This window comes from Schistocerca gregaria, chromosome X, assembly GCF_023897955.1.
Source record: "Schistocerca gregaria isolate iqSchGreg1 chromosome X, iqSchGreg1.2, whole genome shotgun sequence".
In the NCBI taxonomy this organism is placed as follows: domain Eukaryota; kingdom Metazoa; phylum Arthropoda; class Insecta; order Orthoptera; family Acrididae; genus Schistocerca; species Schistocerca gregaria.
This window is the reverse complement of record NC_064931.1, coordinates 829,962,788-829,976,822: the sequence shown is the minus strand read 5'-3', so window position 1 is coordinate 829,976,822 and position 14,035 is coordinate 829,962,788. Positions and strand designations below refer to the sequence as shown.

The 14,035-nt window shown below is 34.6% G+C and overlaps 1 protein-coding gene across 1 annotated transcript in view; it reads right to left on the bottom strand.

Moving 5' to 3' along the window:
- Positions 1 to 14,035, bottom strand: part of LOC126299332 (uncharacterized) — a 793,355-nt gene that overhangs the window by 453,582 nt on the left and 325,738 nt on the right. The window contains exons 24-26 of the mRNA XM_049991162.1: positions 7,088 to 7,328; positions 3,732 to 3,877; positions 3,308 to 3,493 (exon numbers count right to left, since the gene is read on the bottom strand). Of these exons, the coding sequence (XP_049847119.1) occupies positions 3,308 to 3,493; positions 3,732 to 3,877; positions 7,088 to 7,328 (573 nt within the window). The remainder of the gene's footprint in view (positions 1 to 3,307; positions 3,494 to 3,731; positions 3,878 to 7,087; positions 7,329 to 14,035) is intronic.

Here is a 14,035-nt window from a genome sequence, read left to right as displayed (position 1 = left end):
ACTTGTTTGTAAGGGATGATTGAAACACTTTTCCCAAGCAGGCCCATACCGATATGATCCTGCACCCTCGGCAGAACTACCCAAACTGCAACCCTGCTGCCTTTCCCCACAGAAAAAATACCTTTCTGCAATTTTTTTCTGCACTGATATAGGAAATTTTGTAATTTTTAAAATGGGTTCAATAAAAGTTAACCTTCATTAAAAAATATTACGTAAATGAGAAAAAAATATTGCACACAACAAATTTGCTGTGCTATTGCAGTAAATAAATTACAACCTATACAAACTTTCTAAAGAACTGAAAGTGAAACAAAATGTATATCTTAATGTTTGTGGCAGCTACTGTACATAGACTTTATCATGAATCATAATTATGAACAGGTTTTCTTTGCCTCCATTAAATTATTAACAGTGTATCAATCATTAATAGGAAATAAAAGAAGAAAGGGCAATAATTAAGTGTATTCCTTTTCAAGAATTGTGATCTTATTATAATTTTACTTTCCATTTTCTTGTTATGGCTGCAGAAAACTCACAGGTAATGCCACTGAAGTCAAATTTAGCAGCTGTGTCATATAAATAAATAAATAAATAAATAAATAATCTGTTGACAAGACAGCTGAATTTGATAGTCTGCTTCATCTATAATCAACATTAAATAGTTTTTTAATCCACCTTAATTTCCTGAAGCTTCATTATAATTGTCATAAATATTCTCAAAACTATTTTGATGTTTAGATAATCACCTTGTAGCCCATACTCTGGAGGGGAAAAATCAGTGTGTCCCAATGGGAATGTGTGTCTGTGCTCTTCATCTTTCTTTGAAAGCAGCTATTTCATTAGCATCATCTGCTGCATCAATATTTCTATTATATTTGTCACCAAAATCTGCTTGTGATTTCCAGAATAATATACAGAGTTCTCATTTAATGCTTTCCTGACTGCAAATTAAAGCGACATTAAATCATATGTTATATGTGAGAGCTGTTTCCCATTTCACTCAATATTCTATCACATATTTTGAACAGTCTAGCTTAAACAGTTTCACTTCAATCCTCAGTTGGAAGAAATCAGCAAAAATAGGAATCATTTGGTTAAATACCATATTATTTGCTTCAAGACTCAGTGGCCAACCTTTTGAGATCCTACAATACTGTACCAAAGTAGGAACAAAAACTCTCTTGTTGAGCAAGAGCTAGCTGTGTAAGCAGGAGCAGTGGGAACCAAGTGCAATATTGACACATAAAATCCAACTGACACATGGTCAATAGTGGTCATTTCTTTATGTGCTACTTGGATGAAATGATACTGTGACAACAGCATGCATTTTTAGTCTTTTGGCAAGGCAAAAGTATCATCTTGCAGAAAGAAGATAGGAAGACACATGGGAGGAGAATTCATGTGCCTTTCCCAGGTAAACTGGTCAGTTTTAGCATACCCCCCAGGCCTGTAGCCTTTGTGGGGAGAGACATTTTGCCTAGCTCATGGCCAGACCTTGGATATTTCTGTATATTTTTAAATACACATGGAAACTGGGATCGTCATTTTCTTTGCTTTCTACATGCAGTGTTTTCCTTTCATTGCACAAGAAGTGATTATTCCCTCTGTAATCCATTTTTTTACAAACTCTTCTTCTTGTATTTCGAATCTGTGATCTTTTGAGGGGAAAGGCAATATTAAAATAATGGCGATCAGTGTCAACAAATAATTTTGTTGTCTGATGAGTATCATCCTCACTCCACACCTCCTCCCAAGACTCATATTTCAATGTGTATCTAAAATTATTTAAATTACTAGAAACTTTAATTTGATGCCCGTATGTAACTTTTGGATTTTCGGAAGTATACATGTGTGCCAACTTCAGTTTTAATGAGATTCTGACAGGGTCTGATAACACATCTGATATATGTTGAACATCCAGTAGCATAATGCAGAAATTATCAATCAAAATTGCATTGACAGAGAGAGATGGAAGTTATTCTCTTGGGGGCTCTGAGAATATTTTCCATATTAAAGACAGCTATTTGATTACTTATATCAAAGAAATTGTGCGAAATACTAGCAAAAATAAAATGTATGTCCCCACATCAAATAATTTTATGTCCCTTTGAAGTATATGTTCACATGACACAGTCTGGATTTTCTAAAACTGGTGGCAAATCCCACATGCAAACTGCATCTTAAAATAATGATTAATTTTAGATGTTTATGTTTTAGTACACAGTACTCAAAATATTTCTCAACATAAAGCTGATTCATTCTGTTGGATTTACAGAAATTAATCCTGTTATTCACAAGAATTAGACAGCCACCATCCCCTTTACATGAGTGACTGCATCTACTACCAATAGTATAATTTGGGAAATTAGAGCCTGAGAGCCATTCATTTTTGACCCAATACTGCTGTATTGTATTGCCTTTTTATTGGCCCTGTTGTCTACAAAAGCAGCCTATGCAAAAGACACTGGACAAATCAATGTATGGAAGATGACATCTCCATAAGGAAGAGCTATTGAGCATAAAACTTCAAATTCTAACAATTTCTTTCTTACTGAGAAAACTGATACAAACCAAAGTAAACCCAAGTTGCTGCTATGTTTCATATTTTGACACATACACTACTCGTTTCGGGGATCATGAGAGCTGACCCCTTTCCCATATAATGTTCCAAGAATTTTATTTGTTCTCTTGTAGTTTGTTAATTGATTTTTGTTCTGAAGCAAATATCATTTCTTTTGTGATTAGATTCCTTAATAAACTCATCATTAACTTTAATCTCCATGCCATTTTATCTGTCTACCTTTAACTTTGGTAGAAGAAATGTAGAGTTCTGAAGGCTTCAGATTAAATTTTATAATGTTTTCATCTTTGCTATTGCTACATAATTTGCTGGAAATATAACTACTTATTTATGTTACCTGTAGTGCTAAATATTTGTCTGCACTGTGCCAGTAATTATGAGATGGCTGAGCAAGTGCTGCAAACAAATTGTTAAGACTATACAGCAGAAGTTTCTTCATGTGTACAAGGTAGAGTATAGTGCAATTAAGTTCCTTGTGAAAAACAAATATATGAAAAGCGGCATACAGTAATAGCGTTTCTTACAAAGCAAAAAAGTCTGTGGTGTTCCCAAAATATGCTGACTAACATATAATCATGCCAATGATTAATTTCACCAACAGAATGAAACAGTAACAGATAATGTCCACAATAAAATAATATATTACAGACAAAGATAGATGAACTTATTTCTGTTCTGATTTAATTTTCAAACTACATTTTTGTATGAACTGAGGAAATATATTACCAGAATATTTGTTTTGAATTCTGTATCATCTTGGATTAACCGAAATGACACTGTAAGTTCATTAAAACTTGGAGACTTGACAGCAAGTTTCAAATGATGGTTCATTGTTTTTGAAGTACTTTTGTCTTGATACAGTCCTTTACCACTTATAGAATGTCCACTAAACCATGATCCAGAGAATTCAATCTGCCAAGAGAAAAGAAAAATGGATTATAAGTATTTACCAAGAAAGGTTGAAATAACTGCCAAAATGCAACAATGAAAACTTCTAGACTGTTTCACTGAATTACATAAGAAAAAAAAAAACGACACCCACACACACACACACACACACACACACACACACACACACACACACACACACACACACACACACACACAATAAAATTAGATAATATTTACTATTAACTTAGCAGCAGCTTACATCATATTCTTTTGGAGATTTCTCATGTAACTTTAGTTCCACAACCATTGGATTGAAACCTGGTAATGTCAAGTTGAACATTGCCTCAAAAAATGTAAATGATGTATGAGGCATTTTCAATTTGAATTGTATAAGCACTTCTTTACCTGAAATGAAAAATAAAACATATATTTGTGCATGATATACATGAGCAGATTTGTTGTTTATAGCTTTATGCAAGTATGCATTCCATGGCCATTATTAATAATGTATGAGTTCCACATGCCTCCACAAAGATAGCATATTATCAAAAGCTATTAAACATCCTCTGAGTAATGGTAAATTGCTACCTAATCATATGCCTAAACAGATATCTGAAAATTGGAGTTCATACAGGTTCAGCTAAACTCAGAGACAGCAAAAAATGGCAGTCCGAGTAGTTTTGACAGGTGAAAACAGCAGGTCATATTTTTATGGGACTAAAATTTTGCAGATGACAGATGTGTTAACTTGAAAATAGTTTTGCAAAACAATTCTGAGTAGGTAGCAAATTAAGTGTGGGACCTGTAATATTTTATGTCACTTACCTGGAGTACTTCTGGGCAGAATCATTGGACTTTTAATTCATTTTCAACAGTGAATCACATGAACTTTACTACTGAACAGTAATATAGTGCACTGCACTTAGTATTTTCGTAGGGACTCAGTCTGTTATTGTGTTACTTCACAAACTTGACAATACAATAAACCTTTTTTTTATTTCCAAACATAAATCAGCTAGTATCTTGGACTTTATTACTTTTCACTACTGGTTACAATCCTCCTTGCAGTTATTCATTATAAAGGATATAGCAGAACAATTTGAATATTAAAATCAGTCATTCATCTGAGTGAGTTGCCAGAACTTTTAGAGTAATTAATGGATGCTAGTATTACACAAAATGAATAAACTCCTAAAGCAAATAACATGTGACTCCCTTGTGACATTGGGAGTGAGACGGATCATATAAAATTTGTAACTGAATGAATTATTCCTAACAGTTCACTGAAATTCTCATTCTGATTAAAATGCCTACCATCTGTGGTACATTGGCAGTCAGTCAATGAGTCAAGGTGTATATCCTGTAAGACTGAAATATACAGTAGCATGGAAGTGCAAACAAATTAAACTTTCTTCCTAGCTTTTTTAGATATGAACTCGTTTACAGTCCTGGTATAATAAAATGAGTGGGCTAACTCTGACTCCATTGTGATCAGAGTGAATGCAACAAGCCACTCTTGCTTGATTGTAGCTTTCAAAGGATTTAGTCTTAATGTCTGCAGCAAAACTGAATGACTGCTCTGCAGCAGAAGGGCAGAAAATCTGTAAGGCTACCAATACATTTGGAAATAGCCTGTGTTATTAAAATGGCTCTTAGGAAGAGCACTGAGAAGGCACAGAGTTGAGAGTGGTTACAGCCCAAAATTAACTGCCTGAATCTTTTTTACCTGCAAAATTTTTCATTCAAATCTTGTTTATTAACTTCCATGTTGTATAAAAATGCCATGTTTTCTACACAATTTGATAGTTTAGAATTGTTCAGGCTTATATAGTTCCATAAGAACCCAAATGTGTCTATCAAGTTGTCTATGGCAGACTACCCTGTGGTTAAGTTCCCTACAACTTTTTCTAGAATAAAACTGAAAATATTTAATTTCTTTGTGTAGTGAATCATTACAGTCAAGTCAGGTGATATTCTAATATTTTCTGCTACCTTGCAACTATCTGAGTAAATAGTGTCCCATCTGTTTCTTAATTTATTTAATTCTTCCACTAGACCCTTAACATAAGCTGTTCAATATCTACTCTGGCTTCTCTTGCTTGAAGCACAATGTTATGTATGTTTAATGCTGCTGATACTTTGTGCCACACTGAAGACATCAAGGCATATTTAAACTATTTCAAATGCTTCTGCGTGTACTTTAGTTCAGTATGTGCCTCCACAGTCAAATTAAAGTTAAAGGAATGTTCAACTGTCCTTTGAAATCCTGGCAGTTCCTTAGCAAATGGATGCACAGCATCTATCCAAGGAGACCATCTCATTTCTGATAGCCTGTGAAGGGACAATCCAATATTTTCTTATAAAACTTTCCATCTTTGGGAACAGAGAAGCGTGGCAAGTGGGAGGTGCAAAAATTGTGGAGATAGACCAACACTCAAACGCAGTAAGCAGATTCAAATTGATGTAGGTTGCAGTCATTACAATAACAAAACAGGCATACAACTGGTCTACAGAAAAAATCTTATCTTGTTAATCTTAAAAAAACTCATACTGTGCAATTACAGAAAGATAAAAATTACTTGCAGGAACTAGAAGCAGCTCAGATAAAACTCTGCATTTGAAATTATTCAGTATTTACAGATATAACAAAGTTAGATGGGACCAGTATGTGGCTAAGTTAATCAGGGATCTCAAATCTGCTTGTTTTCCACTTAGAAATCTTTCTCACCCATGGTCAAAATGAAATTATCTTTAATAATAAAACAAATTATGAAACCTGACTTCATAAGTTATTAAACAGTTCATAGATCAGCACAATCTGAAGACTGTATTATACATTAGTTTAGCATTTCTAATGGTGTTGGATGGGTGATCAAGGAAAGGTTTTAACATAACAGAGGAAACAAAGAAATCTGTAGAAACCTGCCAGATACTGCATCTACCACAGCCATAAGTCAGACCATCATGGTAAGCATTCAATTGATGTGCTGCACAAGTACTGAGGCAGCCACAAGGAACAGACAAATCACTGACAGCAGTCACCTTGTTCAATACATGTGTGCAGTGCAACAACAGTGGCACCTGCCAGGAGCTGTATCTTTATATGTGCATACTAAGAATCTGAACTCTCAATTGTCAAATGTATTCCAGCTGTGTGTTTACTCTCTGTGTACTCATATTCTTGTTGTCCCAATGAAACTTAGTTATTTCAGACTATGTACTGTGTCCCTAGTTAAAACAAAATCAAGCACCTTATCAGTATAGTGATAGGGCAATCAAGCACAATATTCTAAGATACAGGCACTGTAAATGCCAAGGTAGAAGAGTGTACACTGCTAGTCGACAATCTCTGTGAAGTAAAAGTATATATGGATGCTTGTTTCCTGAAGAAATTACCTGGGTCTCTGGATACTGCTCTGTCCTTTATTATCTTGTTATTAATGAATACTCAAGCACAGGTGCACAACATACAATCAGCTGAATGTAGTGAATGTTATATTTTTTCCATTGGGGAATGCATATCAGTTACACAGCAGTACACACAAGTCAAAGATATCTGTAAAAACGCTTATTTCTGTAATAAAGTTTACAAATACTATTCATATAACATCTCACCTGGAGCATATCTTACTGTCACAAGTATGCTTGTTTCTGGTCCTGTATTGAGATATCCCAAACTAAATCTCATGTCAATGGATGAGATTGGTTTACTGATATGTACAGATGCATCAAATCTTACATTGTCATGGCCTCTTAGGAAACGAATCAATGTTGTTAGAACAAATTTTGATTTTATATCTTTCTGATGTGGTCCAACAGCAATTTCCATCCAAAAATCCATTCGGTCACTATTTCTCTAAAACAGTAGAATCATATATGTTACAATAATGATACTGATGGAAGTTTTCTTTATTATTAAAATTCACAATTGCTCTCAATAAAGATTAAAAAAATTATCGCAGGCAGGATATTACTGATACACTAACTGCACACTGTGTTCTTTGAGACACAATGATCATCACACTAGCACAAGATAATGAAAGCACTGGTCAAGTTTATCAATTAATATTTTTTTTAGCAGTAAGAAAATGTTGGATACAAATAATTTCTTTAAAAAGCAATGTGTTGCTGAGTGTGCTGGTGAAATTTAGATAACTAGTTTCATGATGTTATAGATTGAAGATTTTTATGTACAATTTAAACTTCATATAATTTCTATGAAATGGGAGTGTGCTGAAAAGTAATTTATCTGAATATTTTTATGTAAAAACTCTTAAAACTTTTTAAATAAAACAAATGTTATTAACATTCTACATTTCCGTTCTTTATGTCTACATATTTATTTCTCAACAAAGTACCCTTGAGACAAAGACATTTTTCCTAATGAGAGGCCAGTTTGTTGATACCATCACTGCAGAATGTTTGGTGTGATTAATGGAGCCACAACATCACCTCTGCTTGCACTGCTTCATTACTATGAAAGTGGAGTCCTCAAAGGTGTTCTTTAAGTTCTGAAAAGAGATGAAAATTGGATGGGGCCATGTTGGGACTGTATGGAAGATGACCAATGATAGTGAACAAAACATGTCTGATTGCTGCATGTGCTGCAGCATGCATGTATGGTCTGGTATTTTCATACTGAAGGAGAGAGTACTCCATGTGTGGACAAACTCTTCAAATTTGAAACTTGATTACAGCATACCAACATAGTCATGTTACACACTGCCATCTTACATGCTACAATTCAGAGACCTCTAGTAAATGAGCTTTGCAAATATATAGACACAAAGAATAAAGATGTAGAATGTTAATAACATTTGTTTCATTTAAAAATCTTTTAATAGTTTTTACATACAAAATCAGACACATTACTTTTCAGCATGCCCTCAAAAATATCACCCTAATAACACTACAGATCTACTATATAGTATTCATATATACACAGATATTAGTATCATTACAGCATTTAATAGTACAAAAAAATACTAATCAGTGCTGGTGTGTGTGTGTGTGTGTGTGTGTGTGTGTGTGTGTGTGTGTGTGTGATATGTAGTTGATGAAATAGTAGTGCCTGTTCACAACATATGGTAAATAGCCTTTAATTTTTGGCCTGAGTGAAAAAAAGAAAATACTGCAAATGAACTATGCTATCACAAGATTGAAATTATAATGTCAAAAAACACAAAGAGACACTGCTATACTCTGACATGAAAATCAGGGTATCCAGATATTACATGTTAATGTTACTGTATTCCTCTAGTGACTATTGGATGAAGTGGTGAAGGTAAAACAGTACATCCAAGTGTAAGCTTGGGAAGTAAGAAGGTGAAGAAGAGGACTATTGGATACTGGCCACAGTGTACAAAAAAAAATTTAAAAATAATTTTAATAATGGTGGCACTAATTTAAAAAGAGTCAAATTTATAAACAACATGGGAATATGTATTATGAATATATGTTTACTTATTATTTGTACATAAAAAGGAAAAAAGTTTAGTTTAGATAGAAAATTGACACTGGTGATGTTTATAGCATCCCTTTAGGAAAAAGCATTCCTTTAGGTACAAATTTATCACCACCAGCAACAATTTCAGTTGTTACAGGAGCAATGCATGATAGCAAATCCAAGAGTGCCTTCACCCTCCCTAGTGTTCAATAAAACTATGCGTGATTTGGACAGATATCTACATCATCTACAACACTTACAAGTGTTCCAGGTACTGAAAAACAACCTGCAGTACCCACTGTTTCTTTTTTTGGGCTTGCCCTGATACAATTTTTTCAGGTATGAAAATGAACTGCTAGCGTATTGTTCTTATGTTATGTTGCAGATAAGAGACTAAAATTTCACCAAGAACTTAAGCCACAATAATAGTCATACTATATGCAAATCACTAGTTTACAATGGCTCAGTAGAGAGTCTACATCTAAAAATCCAAATCAAGAATGCAAACAGTCCATACAGAGTTGTTAACAATTGTTATGTCATCACCCCCATGAGTTACTGATTGCTGTGATCTATATACTGCTGACTTGTCACTTATGGCATTGAAAAACTTCTCATAAAAGCCAAGTTCAAAATAGAAGTATCCAATAAATGGACAGAATTATTCATTATTCAGCCCAGAGGCTGAGAACATATTTGGAGTGGATGCATTCACTCTTTTCTTTATTTATCTCAGACAAGATCCATGTTGGTTTTGGCAGAGACTCATTTTAAAAGCTTGAAGACTTACAGTCATAACTTACAACTATATTATGCTTGCTACAGTGCACAAAAGATTAAATATAAATATCAAAATCCCATGGTTCTGCCAGGCATACATGATCTATTTGACATTACAAGCAACAGGCAAACAGGAATAAGACAAGGAATAAATCAAGATGTCATGGAACCAGGACCACCCAGCATATGGGTGACACAGTTGTATTATATGTGTCTAATTGATGATTCTGTTCTTGCAGTTATTTTATCTTCTGCAGCTGTACTCTGCACACCACCATGAACTGCACGGTGGAGGGTACTTCCAATTGTACCATGTACTTCAGTTTCTACCCATTTCATTAACATATTGTGCATGAAAACATGATTACTTGAATGTCTATGGGTACTGCAATTAGTCTAAACTTGTCTTTACAGACCTTAGGTCCCTGGTTCCCAGAGTTATCCAGGTGGACCCCCAGAGGTCCAAGGGAGATTGGGGCTTCGCAAGTTGTAAGTGGGGGTCCATGAAAATTTTTAACCACCTTAATTTTTTTGAGTATCTAGTGTATTTTAAGAAGGTCAGCAACTGCTATTTGTAAAAACAAGCATTTCAATATTCAGTACAATGCATGTAGAGACTTGTAAACTGCTGCCCACACACCCACAGAATGCTCGTTAAGACATGCAAATGGATGAAATACAACTTGTGCTGTGTTTCCAAGCTTCACTAATATACGTATGAATGCCAAGGACAAAACGTTACTCATTTGTTTTCAGAATTTTGAGAATAAAAGTGTGAGTGAATCGATGTCAGTGTTTGCCAGTGCCAAAAAGTACCTGCCAATTTGTTACTCATATTTTTATTTTATATTGTAATAATATTATATTTGCATGTAGAAGTTACATAACAAAAATTAAATACTGAGAGGAGCAATTATTCGATACTTCTATAAAAGAACAAAAAAGCCAAGAAAGATTGAACTTTTAGTAGTTTTTTTTATAGAAATATTTATTTACGTGACAGTGTCAATTCATTAAAAGAGAGATCTATGACTGACCTGCATGTTTGTACCTATTTCAAAGTCCTCGTAGCTGCTAATGCTAAACGCCAAAAAATATTTGAAAATGTATTTAAATGTGATTAATCAAAAAATATTTTATATTATAATAAAATAAGTTGTGAAAACCTCTATATGGCTATTAAAGCACAAGTGCAATGTAACGCATGTTTCCACTATTAGCAGACGCAAAGACTAAGCTAGTTAATGAACGTCCCACCAGGTTGACAAACCATAGTTGATCTTGCCACATAACACTCAACATTTTTGACAGTCATGTCTGTTTACATGTGCTTTGCACAATACCAGTTTATTGTATACTGGGTTGTTTATAAATTTAGCAATATACTAAATTTATAATAAATAGCTTTTCAAGGTTCTCAGTCTTATTGTTTATATCAACAATAAAAATCAGAACTAATCAATAAGGAATTGCTCTTATTGAGTGCCGTACAACTAAATAATAATAGAGTCCACTATTAAAGAGAATTTATGCTTATGAAATGAGGCACTGGTCTCGTGAATTAGGTATATATTTTCTTTAATCATTAATTAAAAACCAGATATTTAAACTGGTGGCTGCTAAAGCTTCAACAATTAAACAATGAGTCATAGCAGTTTATTGCTTTTAATAATTAAAAACTGTTTTTCTGCTGTCATTTTGGTTTCTTTGTTGCAATAACTAATTCTATTCTATTCTGTTAAAATAACAATATCCTGTTAAAATCACCCAATGATTACTAAAAAAAAAAAAAAAACATTTTTTTCTTTACTGGTTATGACTGATATGAAAAATCACTGAATCTAAGAAGAATTGTCGACAATACAGTGCTGATTATTTGAAACTTGGTTTTCTTCCATCAAAGGCAGATAAACAATTGCCTATATGTCTTTTGTGCAACAAAGTTTTGAGTAATGACTATTAAACTATCTAAGCTCGAAGATCATCTAGGAAGGTGTCATTCTGATGAAATAGGTAAAGATTTGAAATACTTTCAAACACTAAAGGAAAAATATGAAAAGAGACCCACTGTTGACAGTATGTTTGCTTCAACATCTCAAAGTAATGATGATGGCTTGTGAGTATATTACAACATCTCATTGCTTATAGTGAAGTCTGGAAAACTGTACACCATCAGAGAACAGTTAATTTTACCTGCTATTGAAGAGGTTTTAAAAACTGTTCTGCACAAACCTCCATTTGATGTACTCAAACAAATTCCTTTAAGTAAAAACACGGTACAAAGATGTATTGATGAAATGAGTTCTGATAGTGAAAGCTTCTTGTGTAATTATCTGCAAACTGCTCATTTTTTATTCAGTTGGATGAATCAACTTTACCTGATAATGAAGCATTATTATTGGCATATTTTCCATTTGTTATGGACGAAGAAATCCATGAAGAGCTACTATTCATGAACACGCTGAAAATGGACACTGAAGGCGAATCAGTATTTAATGTCCTGAGTGATTTTTTTAAGGAAAAATCAATGCCATTTACAAACGTTACTTCAGTGGCAGCAGATGGAGCTCCTGCCACGTTCAGGCAATATCGTGGGTTTATAAATCATCTTAAAAGAATGATTCCAGGACTAACTGCAATTCACCGTGTCATCCACAGACAACACCTTGTAGCAAAAAATTTGAATGAGAAATTGCACCAATTGCTTCAATTTGTGATTAACACAGTTACCAAAATAAGAAGCAATGGATTGAATACCCATTTATTTGCACTATTGCGCAATGAAAGTGATGAAGGTTTCCAAAAATTGTTCTTACATACTGATTGTCGAAAGGTGCATGTTTATCAAGATTTTACTCACTTTTTCAAACAGTTATAGAATTTCTGGAAACTGAAGATCCAGATTTAAAAGAAAATCTGATCAAATTTAAAGCAGACATTGTGTACTTGACAGATTTCTTCAACAAATTTAATGATGTTAACTTGCAGTTACAAGGGGACAGGCTAAATTTAATAAAAAACAAAAGGTGTAATTTTGGCTTTTATTGGTATACTGAAATTTATGAATAAAATATTAGTCAGTGCAAATTCTCCCAAACTTGTCACAGGCAGAATGTCTTGATGAGGATATTCAGACATATTCTTGACATTTAATTAACCTGCATGATGACTTCAAAAATAGATTTAAAGATATTCTGGCAATGGAAATACCACCATGGATCATATGTCCATTTGATGAAATGGAAGTGGCAAATGTGGTATTACAAGAGGAGCTACTTGAGCTTAGCACCAATGTGGAGCTGAAGGTGAAATTTAAAAAAGGCTATCAAACATTTTGGTTGCAGGTAGAAATACCCAAAAAATAGATAATATTCTTCTCGGGTAAGCAGCCGGATCATAACGTCTTCATGACACAATATTTCCGCGGTCCAGCTGGCCGCCATCTTCAGGTGAGAGTGCTGGTGCACGATCTCGCCGGAACTGACTTCCCAGCGCAAGCGGCGGCCGCTATATAGGCCGCAGAAGACCCACAACGCATGCGCGAGAAGGTGCCGTAACTGCCCTCTAGCGCAGTAGACATACCCCGCCGCCAGTGATGGAAAGAGGCGAAATCGAGATATCGCTGTCAAAAATTAAAAAATAAAAATAAATAAAATTTTTTTTTATTCCGACGATAGAACCACAGACCGTTGTTTTTTAATGTCAGATAACACTGGGTCCCAAGTCTTACTTAAAAGAAAACCCTTGTCTCTATTAATAAGATTGTCAGATAACCGAATCTCTATGGATTCTTTTAAAATACAGTCCCAATAGCGAGATGCAGGGGCAACCATTTGTGTCTTGTCATATAGTATTCTGTGTCCCTCGGTGAGACAGTGTTCCGCCACTGCAGACTTCTCAGGTTGAAGCAGTCTTGTGTGCCGCTGATGCTCAACACATTGCTCCTGAATGGTCCGGATTGTCTGACCAATATAAGTCTTTCAACAGTGGCAAGGGATCTTGTAAACACCGGACTTCCTCAAACCCAAGTCATCCTTAACAGAGCCAAGGAGCGCTCTAATCTTGGCTGGTGGACGAAAAATACTTTTGATGTGATATCTTTTCAGAATCCTTCCTATCTTCGAGGAAATGCTCCCAGCAAAAGGCAGAAAAGCTACCGATTTGCAGGTATCTTCTGGTGGTTCAGGCGAAGGTCCAAACTGGAAAGCACGACGGATCTGTTTATCTGTAAAGCCATTCTGCTTGAACACAATCTTAAGATGGTCCAATTCTTGTGTCAAGCTTTCTCCATCTGAAATGGCATAAGTTCTTCTCGCCAACGTCCGCAGAACCCCCGT